This window comes from Polyergus mexicanus, unplaced genomic scaffold (genome assembly GCF_030449975.1).
Source record: "Polyergus mexicanus isolate NDT 795.1 unplaced genomic scaffold, iyPolMexi1.0 SCAF_26, whole genome shotgun sequence".
Lineage (NCBI taxonomy): Eukaryota > Metazoa > Arthropoda > Insecta > Hymenoptera > Formicidae > Polyergus > Polyergus mexicanus.
Genome location: NW_027223346.1, coordinates 1376574 through 1389735, shown reverse-complemented (window position 1 = coordinate 1389735; position 13162 = coordinate 1376574). Strand labels below are relative to the sequence as shown.

Below are 13162 nucleotides of genomic sequence, written 5' to 3'. Positions count from 1 at the left end.
ATATATATATATATATATATATGATTTAACATGTACTATATAGCGATATGTAAATACATAATTTATATTCATATTTACGATTTTTAGACAACCCAAAGTCCTTGTGTATGTATTTTTATAAAATCTACGATTGGAACATACAAATTGGAAATTTCATTGATCATGTCATATTTATGTACGCGCATATATATTTATATATATATAATCTAACTTGTATAAAAAGTATAATACAAGGCCTGTTTAGTGGACATTCGAAAACAAGCCTGCACATATTCAGATTAAAAAATTGGCATCGCTTTAGACAATACATAATACATTGTAATTATATTGCTTTACACAATTAAAAGTGAACAAAGTAGAGGAAGGGGGAAGAATCGTCTAGGATAATCAATTAACATTGTTTATGCAATATATTTTCGTACATTCTGGAGAGAATATTTGAAAACGAATCCACCTCGTTATTAATTGAAATAGAATCATTTTAGTTTGAAAATTCAAAGTCTGTTGTAAATATACAAGAATTACATATACATTTTAATTATCTATACAAGGTACTCACAATCAGATATATTTTCTTGGTACACATGTACTTTTGCATGCTATCTTGCAAATGATTTGAATACCACATCACATCATACCCATATTGTACTATCCATTTTTACAGACTCAAATTTTTTGTAAAATTTTGCGTTAAATTGTATTATACATTATGTAGCAAACTCATATAATGTTGTGAGATAACAAGATACATTCCCAAAAAATCCTTCTGTCATATAAATCTTTACATACCTCGTAAGTTTCCGAAACATTTGTGAAGGGTCAAACTCTCCTTACAACAGTGGTCCTTAATAATGTTGATTATGTGCAAGCAACACAAATATCAATAAAGCCTCCACGAAGCAGGCCATAAGGTGCATTTCGTGTGTGTTATAACTGTGTAGATACATATATTTATCACTGTAATATTAACTTTTTATAATAAATAGCACAATAACATTAATGTCTCTTATTACACGTTGGTTCTTTACTAAATATGTGCACACATTGGTACATATCGTCAAATATAGCAAGCGTTATCGTTTGTTAAGAATGTTGACAAAAGTTCGAAATTTCGCTTGCGCCTCCGGCATCTGTGCTAGCGTTTCCTCCATCATATTTCTCAATTTTGCCAAATCGGGCATTTTCTCGCAAGATTCGATATTTAATAGCTCTGTGAAAAATTGTTCCCAAGCAGCCTTTTTAGCATACCTGTAATAAAGAAAAAAGGAAACAGCTTATTAGTTTCTTGAGAATAACGGGTGAGATTTTTCTAATTACACAATATAATTATACTTGTTTTCATACACTTGTTATTTATATACCTTGGTAATTTCGAGGCAATAAACCAACGGCCGCCTACGTTAGATACTTTCATATAATTGCCAAATAGCAGACAATGACTGGTCGCCGCTAAACAATATAAATCAGTCTGATATGTCCACGGTCTTCCAGTTTGCATTTCGATACAAGTGAAGTCTTCCGTTTTTATGACTTGCGTGAATGTTGTATTTTCCGGCAATAATTTCATATCTATACTACATCCGAAATCTATCAACTGTATTGTTGGCCTTACATCTTGTGTAGGTCTGTCAATGATTATAAAAATATTAAGAACAGCTTAAATATGCATGATACTTTAGAAATAAATGTTGCAATTATTAGCTATTTATATATATATATATATATATATATATATATATATATATATATATATATATATATATATTATTTGAGATAATCTCTCTGTTTTTATAATGATATTTTTTGTACTATTAAATAATGAAACTCTCTTCTTTAATGAAAATGATATTTTATATATTTATATGATAGATTCTCATGAGGATTCTCAACAATTTCACGTATCTTATGTGAACTTAATATTAAAAATTACGATTACACATTATGTACATATTAAGTAATCAATGACTATCTTCGATAAAAAAAAAAATAATAAAAAGTAATACTAACAGTCGCATTAATAAAAAATTATCTGGTTTTATGTCTCCATGTATTATTTGGCAATTATGTAAGTATTCCACAATTTGAAGCATTTCGATTGTGAAGAAAATAGCTACAGTCTCCATCAAAGGTTTTCCAGTGGCGATTTTTATCTGATTCGTCACTGCTAATAGTGTTCCAAACTTGGAATATTCTGAAACTAGTACACTTCCATTGTTGGCCACATAGGCCATTGTTACATCCATAAAACCGCGTAACTGAAAGAATATATTAGCACGTATAAACGAAAAAAAAATTGTAAGATAGCATAGGTGCGTTAATAATAAGAGATGCATATGTTACACGATACCATATGTGGATTTGTAAGTCGCGCTTTTATCTCTCTTACGATATAATATTCCCAGACCCAAGCGGGTTTTTGCGTTTTAAGAGCAACGATTTCACCTGTCTGTAAATTAACTGCTTTAAAAACTGTTCCATACATTCCTTTTCCAAGGCACTTTTCCAAATCATACGCTTCTGTGCCTGTACAATCGTGAAAAGCGCAAGTATGAGAAAAAGAAAATTGCTTGTAAATATATTTCAATGATACGACACATAAAAATCTTTTAATCATATGAAAGTTGTGTACCGACCGAGCGTAATCATGGTAGAAGGCACGAGCTTATTTAGATTGGTATCTATTTTTGTATATCCGTCTGCATGTTGAGATTGTGGAAACTTAATTTTCTTCAATAGGCCAGCAATCAAATTTTTGTCAAATGGATTTATATCTTTCGAAGGGAGTTCGAAAGACAGCTCTTCCTCAATTTGTTCCATAGGTTCGTGTTCTTCGCAGTCCATAGTATTAATCTTTACTGAATTTTCCTCTTCATTATTAAATTGTAAATTTATAGACTTCCTCAAATCGCAATTATTCTGTATCTCAGATGTTATCTGATCAACATTTCGTTGTACTGTGCGTGGACTTTGAGCGTGAACAGCTTGAATTTGTGTATGTAGTTTTTGTTCATAAGGTTGATTTATGGACAGCAGAGCTTCGTTCGACTCCTCATCTAGAACTTTATATATAAGAATAAAGAACGTTTATTTTTCTTTAATGAAAAGACTATTTAATACTATTAAAGCTTATTGCTCAATTGTAATTTAAACAAAAAAAAATGGATTTTTTAAAATGTATATTTTATGTTAAAAACAATCATAAAAAATAAACGATGTATGTGCTTATTATATATAATAAAAATATTATATATACTTGTGTCCACAGATTGTTCTTTAATAGGAGCCATATCTTCTCTCGTTAATCCAAAAGTCAATCCAGTAGTTTTAGTATAATTAGTGCTACTCGAACTGCTTGAAACATATTCCCGTGTGGATTCCAATATTATACTTAATTTATCATCACCTTCTGCATTAGGTGCTTCGGCAATTCTATTCAACATAAATAAAGTTCAAGTTGTAGATGTTTTTCAATATGTATCTATAAAAAAAGTCAAAAGCAGATTGATACCTACGGTTGGATAGTATTCTGATTTGGAAATTGCAGATCATCTTTCATTCTGTAGGATGGCTTGAAATTATTAGTCATTGGCGTAGAACTTGTTAAGTGCGTGTTAAAGGCTTCTGTATAACACGTCTCGTTAATAGTCGAAAGGGGAGTTATACCTAGACTATCATCGATATATAGATTATTCTCGTCTAATTTTGGTACCATATTTTCTTCGAGCGGACCGTTGTAATCCACGACGATAGCATTTTCTTTGTCCTCCGCGCTCTCGAGATATTTGATGTCTTTACGATTCATTCCGGGTGACTTGATATATGGTAACTCGGGTGGCATTCTGTATGGTTTACTCGGTTCAATGTCCGGATCGTTATACGGCGAGAAATGTAATTGTTTCTGTGGCTCTATATTCTGTTGCAACATAGCTGGAGTTTCCACTGATGTCGGATATTGTTGATATCCAATGTCGGTAGGCAACATGTTGCCGTAAACGGGATGCTGAATATGTTGCATATGTTGATGCATATGCTGTGGCGGCTGAGAATGCAAGATATGTTGATTGTGCGGAGACTGATGATGATGAATGGGTTGATGATGCGACATTTGACCGTGAGGCGCTTGCAAATCCTGCGGATGAGAGAGAGACTGATGATGCACAGTGTGCATTTGCTGATGCGATGGAATCATTTGGTGCTGCTGCTGATGATGTTGGGGGTGGTGCTGCCGAGGATGATGTTGGGTCTGTTGCGCTTGGTGATCGTGATGTTGCTGCAACCAATAAGATTTTATTGTTATACAGATTCAAATCTAAATATTTCGTTACTTTAAACTTATACAATATCCGATATATATATGTAGTTTAGAAGAGTAAAGCATTATTTTACAAATGTTTTCTATACCTGGATCTGATAATAACTGTTTGATAGATTATGATTTGCATATCCAGCATGTTGTTCTTGATCCGTGTAACTATGATGCTGTGCATGATAACTTTGATGATTCTCTTGATCGTTATAAATCTGCATGTTATATCCTTGATGATGAGGCTTATTACTAGACATCACATGTTGTGTCATAGAGCTATCCATATGTATATCGAACGGCAACTTGTTTCTTGAATCCACTATTCTAGATGCCACGGGATGGCTGCGAAAGCGCATAGTCGTATCCGGGGATTGCCACAGACCTTGCACAACTGAAATAGCCTCCTTCGTGTTTACGGTAAGACTCTGTCCGAGTAGGTGCTCCTCGGCATCGGTAGTCAAGGATGAAGTGTGATGTTGATGTACATACTGATTTGACGATTGTAATTTGCGCTGTGTATTTAATTCCGCTTCTATTCGCCGCGCCTCAAGTCTCTCAGCCTCTAACCTTTCCAATTCTCTTCGTTCCGCTTCTTGTCGTTGCGTCTCTAAAACCTGATTCTCAACTTCATATTGCTGCCTCTGCAATTCCTGTTGCTCAGCCTGGAGTCTCTGTCTACTAATCTCAGCTTCTCTTCTTTGCTGATTGAGTTTCTGCTCCTCTATTTCTTGTAAATGATACATATTCTCGTAATTGTTCAGTTGAGATTGAGATTCATCATCGGTCTCACGTAAACAAACCATCGATATTTCATGTTTATTTTCCAAAAGTTGTGCTCTTCTACATAAAATATCATATCATTAATAAATATCATATTATATCATTATTATATACATTAATTAGTGATATCCTACATAAGATAATGTAGTATATAATGATAAAAATAATAAAGTACATTTGTATAAGATAAACATACCAATATATATATATTTACAGTATATTTTTACATACCTTTCGAAATAAAGTTGTGCTCTAATTTCCTCCATACTACGATCGATATTATCAGCGTAAACTAGCTCTTTGGGATAATGTGGTTTCTGTACAATATTTGGATCTATTGCATCTGCTACATACACCGGCACCCTTAAATTGTCATGACATTTACTACCATCACAAAAAGCTACATGATTTGAGAATAATTTAATTTTCTCCATATCAGCATCATCACTTTGATCTTCGTGAACTAGAAACGTAAAGAACCAAATTTTGATTGATTTATGCAATAATTTATTACTCTAATTTAGTCTATTTTACTTTCATCTTTACTTTTGAAGCCTGTTTTTACAGTAGGAGCTATTAATGGTCCTCTCTTGTTTGCACTATTCCATGGTCCAGGCTTGATAGTATTCTCTTTATGAACAGAATCTTCTATAGGCACATGATCCAGTATGCTAGAGCTCTTTATCTCTCCAAGTGTATCATCCTATTATATAATATTTTATATTGCACAACTTATTTTTAAAATATATACAAATTATATCGCGCTATAGCTATTATCGATAGACATGTCTCACTTGATATATTTGTAGTTTAGAATTGGGCTTTGTATTAGAAGCCGAAATTTGGGGCACAACGCCAGGATAATAATCGCGTACACGATGACCTGTTCGTATGCTGCCGACTCTTTTACCGGCTCTTATCGCTCTTAACGAGCTGAAAGCCTGACGTTGTTCGAACAAGAAAACGTCATTTCTTTCTTCAATACGACCGAGTGTTTTGCGCGCCACAGCAAATTGGAAATTTCTATAAAAAGAGTGTAAAATTCTCTTATCCATTATATCTATAGGATAATTTGTTATGCAAAAAGAAATAATCCATACTGATGAGCGTGACTCAATTCATCGTATGGTTCTGCACGAACGGATAGTCCCATTAAGTAAACTTCATCCGCTCGTTTGTCATCCTCGATCTGCTCCAATTCAAAAGCCCAGGCCCTGTACATGTCCGCTACTCTAGTCCCGATACCGTTGCGATGCAGCAACTGGTATAATTCTAATGGATTTTTTTGTATACTTATCTAGAAGCATAAAGCTAGCGTCAATATACATACTTGTACAATTACTCTTATGGTAAATAAAGATAATTACTTACATAGTTAATCCACAAACGTATATATCTACGATCTTGATGATACTTGGTCTCTTTCTCAAATATCGCTAGACACTGCTGCAACAGTCTTCCAATATGGGATTCGTGCCCATTTTTTGGATAACTCTGCTCCACCCAGAGAATATAATCGTACCAATTTTCCAGAGGATCGTCTCCTTCGTAATTCTTAATTGCATCTTCGTACATTCTAAATAAAAATATAAATCGCTCTTAATAATTCGACGAAATTCACGTATTTCTTCTTCTATTATATCATATTAATTTCTATGAAAGAGAAAATTATAATAATAATATACAATTGTGATTAAATTAAACTTTTTCACTCGACACTTACTGCTTTTCCTGTAGTAACAACTGCTGCGCATCCGTGTCCTCCTGCGCTCTCAATGCGGTTCCCAATTGCGTGGCATTTCGCCCGTATCTTAACGGCTGGATATTCTCTTTGCAACGAGATATCACCGTCGCGGGATCCATCATCGACTCTATCGTTTATCGCTCAGAGACTTCCTTATACACTGACAAAACAACAAAAAGTTCGACAATTAACGCAAACAGTAGCAAAGAATATTCAGCGGCATCCCAATTGATCATACGATTGTAGACGTATAAAAATGTAAACATCCTTTACTTTACGACTGTCAATTAGAGCATCGCGACGTACATGGTACGAGCGAGAGAACGCGGCGGCGATTTTACACATGTATTCCCCGTCGGGATTACCGGGTCGCAGTCGCGACATCAATTTCTTCGAATTCGCAAGATAAGTAACCCGACACACTTGGCCGAGAACGAACCCAGACACCCATCGCGCGTTGCGTGCGTCAACACCCTCGCTTACCGCAGCTTCGCATAATAATGCAACACTCCCCCGCGTCTCTATTCGTAGCCGGATCTTTAAATTCGGAACGGATTCCGTTCCGAAAAACTGCAACAAGGACGCTATCGAGGCGCACGGATTAGGTTAGGGTTAGTCTCGCGCATTAACGGCCGCCACCAACGGTTTTAACTGTCTCTCCTCTCCGTTACATATATACACGTACGTACTGTACAAACGGTAGATAGATACCCCCGATGTTATTCCGGAATATCGCGTCGCGTCGTCGTGTCGCCCCCTCGACACGCCGACAAGTGGCGGAATCTCGATCGAGTCCCTCGCGATCGATTACGTGTCAAAATCAGCCCGAAATCAATCGTCGTAATCAGTCGCAAGTTAGTCCGCGAACCGACAACGCCATCGCGACGTTCACGCTCGTCTACGGTGGCGAAACGCGAGATTTTCAACCGGTCGAAATTTACCGACAAGAACAGCTGTTGCGCCCGAAGGGGCCCGCTCGCGTGATCTCCCTCGAGGACGGGTCTCCCACACGCCGCTACTGTTCCTATAGTAACATCGGCCGAAGAGATCGCGGTACAAAATTAGGTACATTGTTCAGTGACGCTCAACCGGATAGCAAACGAAAGCGATGACGCGTTTTCGCATTTCAAATGCCGCGAATGCACCAAAAATCAAAATATCTCTGTCTCTATTCATTCCTTTATAAAAGCACGTATGATACGCATCTATGACGAATCGAAAGATTAACTTGAGAATTGTCAAAGAACTTTCTCGAGTTTTACTTTCAAAACCTCTCTCTCTCTCTCTCTCTCTCTCTCTCTCTCTCTCTCTCTCTCTCGCTCGCTCTCTATCTCTCTCTCTTTTTCTCTTTCTCTTTCTCTCTTATCGCGTGTATAACTAACGGTAGCGCGCGCGAGACTACGATTAAAAGTTAACCTTTAAGATGATAATTCGGAAAACCGCGAAACGAATATGTATGTGTTTTTTGAAAAAAAGAATTATTATCTTAAATTATTTTATTATCCAATAAAATGAAAAGAGAAAGTACAGATCTTTGCAGAGACCGCTACGTTTGCATATTTGAAATAAATTTCTTTCAGTGAAATACTTACTATTTGAAATTCTACGTCAATAATAGCGTGAATTGCAGAGGATACTGCGGAAAACTTTGGCGCGAAAAGAAGATTAATAAAGTGTATAAAGAGCTTTAAAATTGAATTTATTACGCGCATCTTTTATTGATGAAAAATGAAAGAATAATTTCTGAGCAAGATAATCAAAAGTAAAGTAATTTATCAATTCGATAATTTGAATCGAAACCTCAAAAGTTATATTAAAATCGAATTTATTTCAATAATTGCACTTTTTCGAACACAAAAACGACTAACCGATTTTTCTTTAAGAAATTCAACGCGATTTTAAAATTCAAAAAATTCAGAAGAGAAATGACAAAAATCTTTATCGAGAGATTTTATATGTCTAGCGTACGTCTAATTTCGGAAATATGATAAAATGCTGTTTTGCACTTTAATCTGATATCAAGGCAAAACCTCGATATTACGTAAAAATTATTATAATTATCTAAAAAAAAAAAAAAATATATGTATTCAAATTGCAATAATTTTCAATTTCTTTTTTCTTCAATCTTAGGTCTGATGTATTTTATCAACATGATGAAGATTCATAGTGTAAAATCGATATAAAGGATTCTTTATAAATTGTATAATATAATTTATATCGAAGGATGCTCTCTACACTATTGCTTCATAAAAAAATCATAAGAGGAATAAGCACCTTGATGCGACAAGATCCGTGTTACGTGCTGAGCTACGCTTTTTTGGAATATCTGTGCCGTAGATTGCAAAGAATGTTTAGACAAAATCTTCATTGGATTACGTTACCAGATGTAGCTATTAAACGTATGCTAAACGATCTGGAAGATACGCAAAGTAAATACATCGATTTTGATTGCTGTGCATTAGCGAATGCACGATTTTTAAAGGAATCGCCGAGTTCCTGGTTTCACATATGTTCGATGACTTCATTGACAAAATATAAATTGATGATCGTATCCGTAACTGATACTAATGAAAATACTATCTTAATCTCTGAAACGATGCGGCACAATTTGCAAAACGCTCTTTACTCTGAACAATTGGACGAATCGTGTTTTATACGTAAGTATTTACAGTTTTTATCAAATGTATTTTCAATCTACATGTTTTAAAATATAAAACCGTATAATTTTTCCTCACGATTTTTAAATTTACGTTGTAACCGATTATTGAATATTATCGAATATTACTAATAATTAAAAATCTGTTTTTAGTGCCATTGGAAGATGACATAGTCGAATTTGCGAGCGAGGCGAGAATATCCTTAATCGCCAATCCGTACGATTGTGCTATCGAAATGGTGGATGTCATGCTGGAGAATTATTTTTTACATCCCCGATATTTACATGTAAATGATGTATTTAGGATCGATGCGAAGGAATATGCTCAAGATCGATTTTATTCGTCTGGATCACCGGCGATTTGCGCGATGTATTTTACGGTTAACTCCATGAAAGTAGATCACCATGGATGCAACGATAGCGTTAACGACTGTTACGTTGTACGTGGAGAGTCGGCGCTCATCCAGGAGGCACGAGTGCACGATTATATTCCGCGGAGACATGTTTCTATATTTCTCAAAGGCAGATATCCATCAGCTTTGATGGAACCTTTGGAACATTTAGTATCCTGCGTCACGCCGTTTTTGAAAAAGAGTAAGAAATAATTAGAGCATATTTAAAGAACCGATAGTGTTTGAATATACATAATCGCTTTGGCAATGTACCTTTTATTCTCTTGTATCGATCGTTTCAGATGTACAATTGCACGTAAGGCCGGTATTTCTCGTGAAAGGACCGCGAGGCTGCGGTAAACGCGAATTGGTTCAATTCGCGTCCGCGGGAATGGGATTGAACTTTCTCGGCGTTGACTTCGCGGAGGTGCAAACTCTAACAGCGGCGCAAACTGAGGCTAAACTTCGCATAACGCTTCATAATGCGCAGCAATGCGTACCGTGCATATTGTCTCTAAATAATATTCAAGTACGTAGAAGATGAGAGTTGCATAAAATTATTTTGCGCTTCCCATAATCATAGTTTAATTGCCGCTTTCGTAGATATTCGGCAAGACTGCTGAAGGCCAAAAGGACGAGAGGATTATATCCGCTTTTTCAACGGAGATCGCCACATTATATGCTGATAGACATCGAAAATCTCCTCTGATCATCGTAGCCGCCTCGGACGAAACCGATCTACCCGCGGAACTGCAACGAATATTTATCGAGACGATTCATGTTAAACACTTGAATCAAAATAAACGGGCGGAACTAATGTCTTGGTTGCTATCCGATAGGAATCTAACAACCATCGCAGATCTATCGAAAGTCTCTGGTCTTTGTTCAGATTTCCGATTCACGGATTTGGTCGCATTGATGTTGCATGCGGCTAAATTTCAATGCAAATCAGGGATGCTGCCTGATTCTAAAACATTGACGCAAATAGATTTCGATCGAGCATACGGTATAATTGCTTTATAATTAATTTAGCAAGATTGAAAAACATTTGAAGCGCGAATGTTAAGAAGCATCACAAAAACATGAAAGATGTTCTTTAGTAAAATTTGAATTTATAAACTTTTCACAAATTATATAATATATTTGATTTATCTTCTAGATCGAATGTTAAATTTTGTTAAATATGTTTTTCATTGCATAATAATTCATTCGCGCAATATAAATATATATTGGTCATATTAAAATTGGCAGATACAAAACATAATCTCACGTTTTTTGTATTGCAATGCAATACTATATAACTATATGTATAAATATATATAATACTGTATAATTATATAAATATATTTTCAGAATATATGCAGTTCATGTATTCCGATAATAAAGGCGCTCCACGCGTGCCGGAAGTTCACTGGGATGATATAGGCGGTTTGGCAGAATTAAAACACGAAATTATTCGTAGAATTCAATTGCCATTGTTAAACGCCTTCGGATTTGGACAGTCCGGATTACTATTATATGGTCCACCTGGTACCGGAAAGACTCTTCTCGCCAAGGCAGTAGCAACGGAATACCAGTTGCATTTTTTGTCCATCAAAGGTCCGGAAGTATTGAACATGTACGTCGGTCAGAGCGAGAAGAACGTAAGACAAAGTATGTCATCTAGAAGAAGAAGGCGATTTTGTAATAAATGCGTAACAAAGAATTATTTGCTCTTTAAATACAAAGTAACGCAAAACTATTCTTATTTTTTTCGCAGTTTTTGAGCGTGCGCGTTCCGCGGCCCCCTGTATCGTCTTTTTCGACGAGCTGGACTCATTGGCACCTAATCGTGGCAAAAGCGGCGATAGCGGCGGTGTAATGGACCGCGTAGTCTCCCAATTACTCGCCGAGATGGATGGTCTTGATGAGTCTGGCGGCATATTCATCATAGGGGCCACGAACAGGCCCGATCTCATAGATCCTGCGCTGCTTCGACCCGGAAGATTTGATAAGATACTCTACGTTGGCATTCACTCCGATTGCGCATCCAAACTCAGTGTTTTGCAGGCGCAGACGCGGAAATTCGAATTACGAGAGAACGGACGAGAGCTGGAACGGGTCGTAGACCGATTGCCCGACAATGTCACCGGTGCAGACTTGTATTCCGTTTCTTCCAATGCATGGCTCAACGCTGTACGCGAAGTTGTCGCAAGGCATCAGGAAAGCAAAAAACTCAACAAGGAAGAAGAAGATACGATTAAGGATAGTATTATCGTAGAACTGCGACATTTTTCGGACGCTATTCGCGACCTGGTACCCTCTGTTAGCGACGAAGAGATAGAGAGGTACAACAGAATGCGGACAGAGCTATCATCATCGTAATTCCGAAAAAAATCTTGTCTTTTAAGGTAAGATAAAATATATCTCTATTAAAGATCTGGAGCTGTTTGTTTAACTATGACGAATATCATAATCCGAATTGATCGTCTGTGACGATAGACTTTTTACTGTTTTGATCCCTTATCTCTTGCCAAAGTTTATAATTCTAGTTAAATACAATCAATCGATATATCACGTATACATATATCTGAAGTGGTTTATCCCTCATGAATAGAGATACAATCTAAGTGCAATAAAATAACGTGCGCAATATTATAAACGACATGTTATTTTATTTCGAGAAGTATGTAAAATAATTTGTACAGCGAATAATTAAAATGAAGGAGGAGTCAATTTTTATCATTTTCAATTATCATATGGTCGATTTATATTACTCTGTGTATATTGCACTCGACTATACATCATCCTTCTATTCATTCTCGGAACACCGAGGTATCTTTCTGAGGTAAACATCCTTGACCGTTATATAGTACACAGCGACCAGAATATACAATGTAGAAAAATAGGACAGCTAAATTCGCGGACCCGTCAAGTTCGCGGATGAAGGGTGCTGAAATATTCTTTCAGGAATTGGCGGTTGACGCAATTTGGTGCATAATAGGACAGCGAATAAAATCGGGATGTCTCGGTATCTCTATATCTATATCTATATCTATTTCGGATTCTCTTGAAACATTATATGGTCTTTGCTCGAATTTGCATAGGATAAACTGTGATCCGTTTTAACAGTACGGCGTTCCGTCAACGCGTATCTTTCTCTCTTTCGCGGAAAGAAAGAAATTCAATGGGAACGAGAAATCTAAATATCATATCTAAATATATTAATTACGTTACACACGATGATTCGTCCCATTTGTGTATGTATGTGTATGTGTTTAAAATGCATTAAAGCAAGTTAAACA

The 13162-nt window shown here is 36.0% G+C and overlaps 2 protein-coding genes across 9 annotated transcripts; one reads left to right on the top strand and one right to left on the bottom strand.

Annotated features, from left to right (window-relative positions):
• Positions 1 to 80: 80 nt before the first annotated feature.
• LOC138943338 (mitotic checkpoint serine/threonine-protein kinase BUB1) lies at positions 81 to 7873 on the bottom strand. Of its 8 annotated transcripts, none has more exons than XR_011448457.1 (15): positions 6810 to 7506; positions 6458 to 6662; positions 6187 to 6383; positions 5881 to 6109; positions 5633 to 5789; positions 5318 to 5549; positions 4402 to 5146; positions 3513 to 4270; positions 3254 to 3429; positions 2634 to 3059; positions 2348 to 2523; positions 2008 to 2255; positions 1362 to 1625; positions 1014 to 1248; positions 82 to 933 (listed from the first exon to the last, which is right to left on the bottom strand). XR_011448457.1 is itself a non-coding variant. In XM_070314079.1 (15 exons), the coding sequence occupies exons 2-15, from the start codon at positions 6950 to 6952 to the stop codon at positions 1074 to 1076; spliced, it is 4131 nt and encodes a 1376-aa protein (XP_070170180.1). In that variant the 5' UTR covers positions 6953 to 6990; positions 7772 to 7873; the 3' UTR covers positions 82 to 1073. The 8 variants fall into 8 exon arrangements, 7 of the variants coding, with proteins under 7 accessions (XP_070170184.1, XP_070170180.1, XP_070170182.1 ...); XM_070314079.1 differs by adding an exon at positions 7772 to 7873 and having other exon boundaries at positions 82 to 1248; positions 6810 to 6990; XM_070314081.1 differs by adding an exon at positions 7516 to 7743 and having other exon boundaries at positions 82 to 1248; positions 6810 to 6990.
• Positions 7564 to 13128, top strand: Pex6 (peroxin 6). The gene is made up of 7 exons (XM_070314085.1): positions 7564 to 7895; positions 8961 to 9487; positions 9640 to 10080; positions 10181 to 10407; positions 10482 to 10884; positions 11232 to 11531; positions 11638 to 13128. Exons 2-7 carry the CDS (start codon positions 9055 to 9057, stop codon positions 12240 to 12242), a joined length of 2409 nt encoding a protein of 802 aa, XP_070170186.1. The 5' UTR covers positions 7564 to 7895; positions 8961 to 9054; the 3' UTR covers positions 12243 to 13128.
• The last annotated feature ends 34 nt before the right edge of the window (positions 13129 to 13162 follow it).

Excerpts from the sequence above, each read along its gene's own strand:
- LOC138943338 (XM_070314079.1), bottom strand. The coding sequence starts at position 6,952 with ATGATGGATCCCGCGACGGTGATATCTCGTTGCAAAGAGAATATCCAG. Across the intron at positions 6,384-6,457 it reads TACGTTTGTGGATTAACTAT|ATAAGTATACAAAAAAATCC; the intron begins GTAAGTAATTAT and ends TTATGCTTCTAG. Across the intron at positions 6,110-6,186 it reads GAATTGAGTCACGCTCATCA|AAATTTCCAATTTGCTGTGG; the intron begins GTATGGATTATT and ends CTCTTTTTATAG.
- Pex6 (XM_070314085.1), top strand. The coding sequence starts at position 9,055 with ATGCTCTCTACACTATTGCTTCATAAAAAAATCATAAGAGGAATAAGC. Across the intron at positions 9,488-9,639 it reads GGACGAATCGTGTTTTATAC|TGCCATTGGAAGATGACATA; the intron begins GTAAGTATTTAC and ends ATCTGTTTTTAG. Across the intron at positions 10,885-11,231 it reads AGATTTCGATCGAGCATACG|AATATATGCAGTTCATGTAT; the intron begins GTATAATTGCTT and ends ATATATTTTCAG.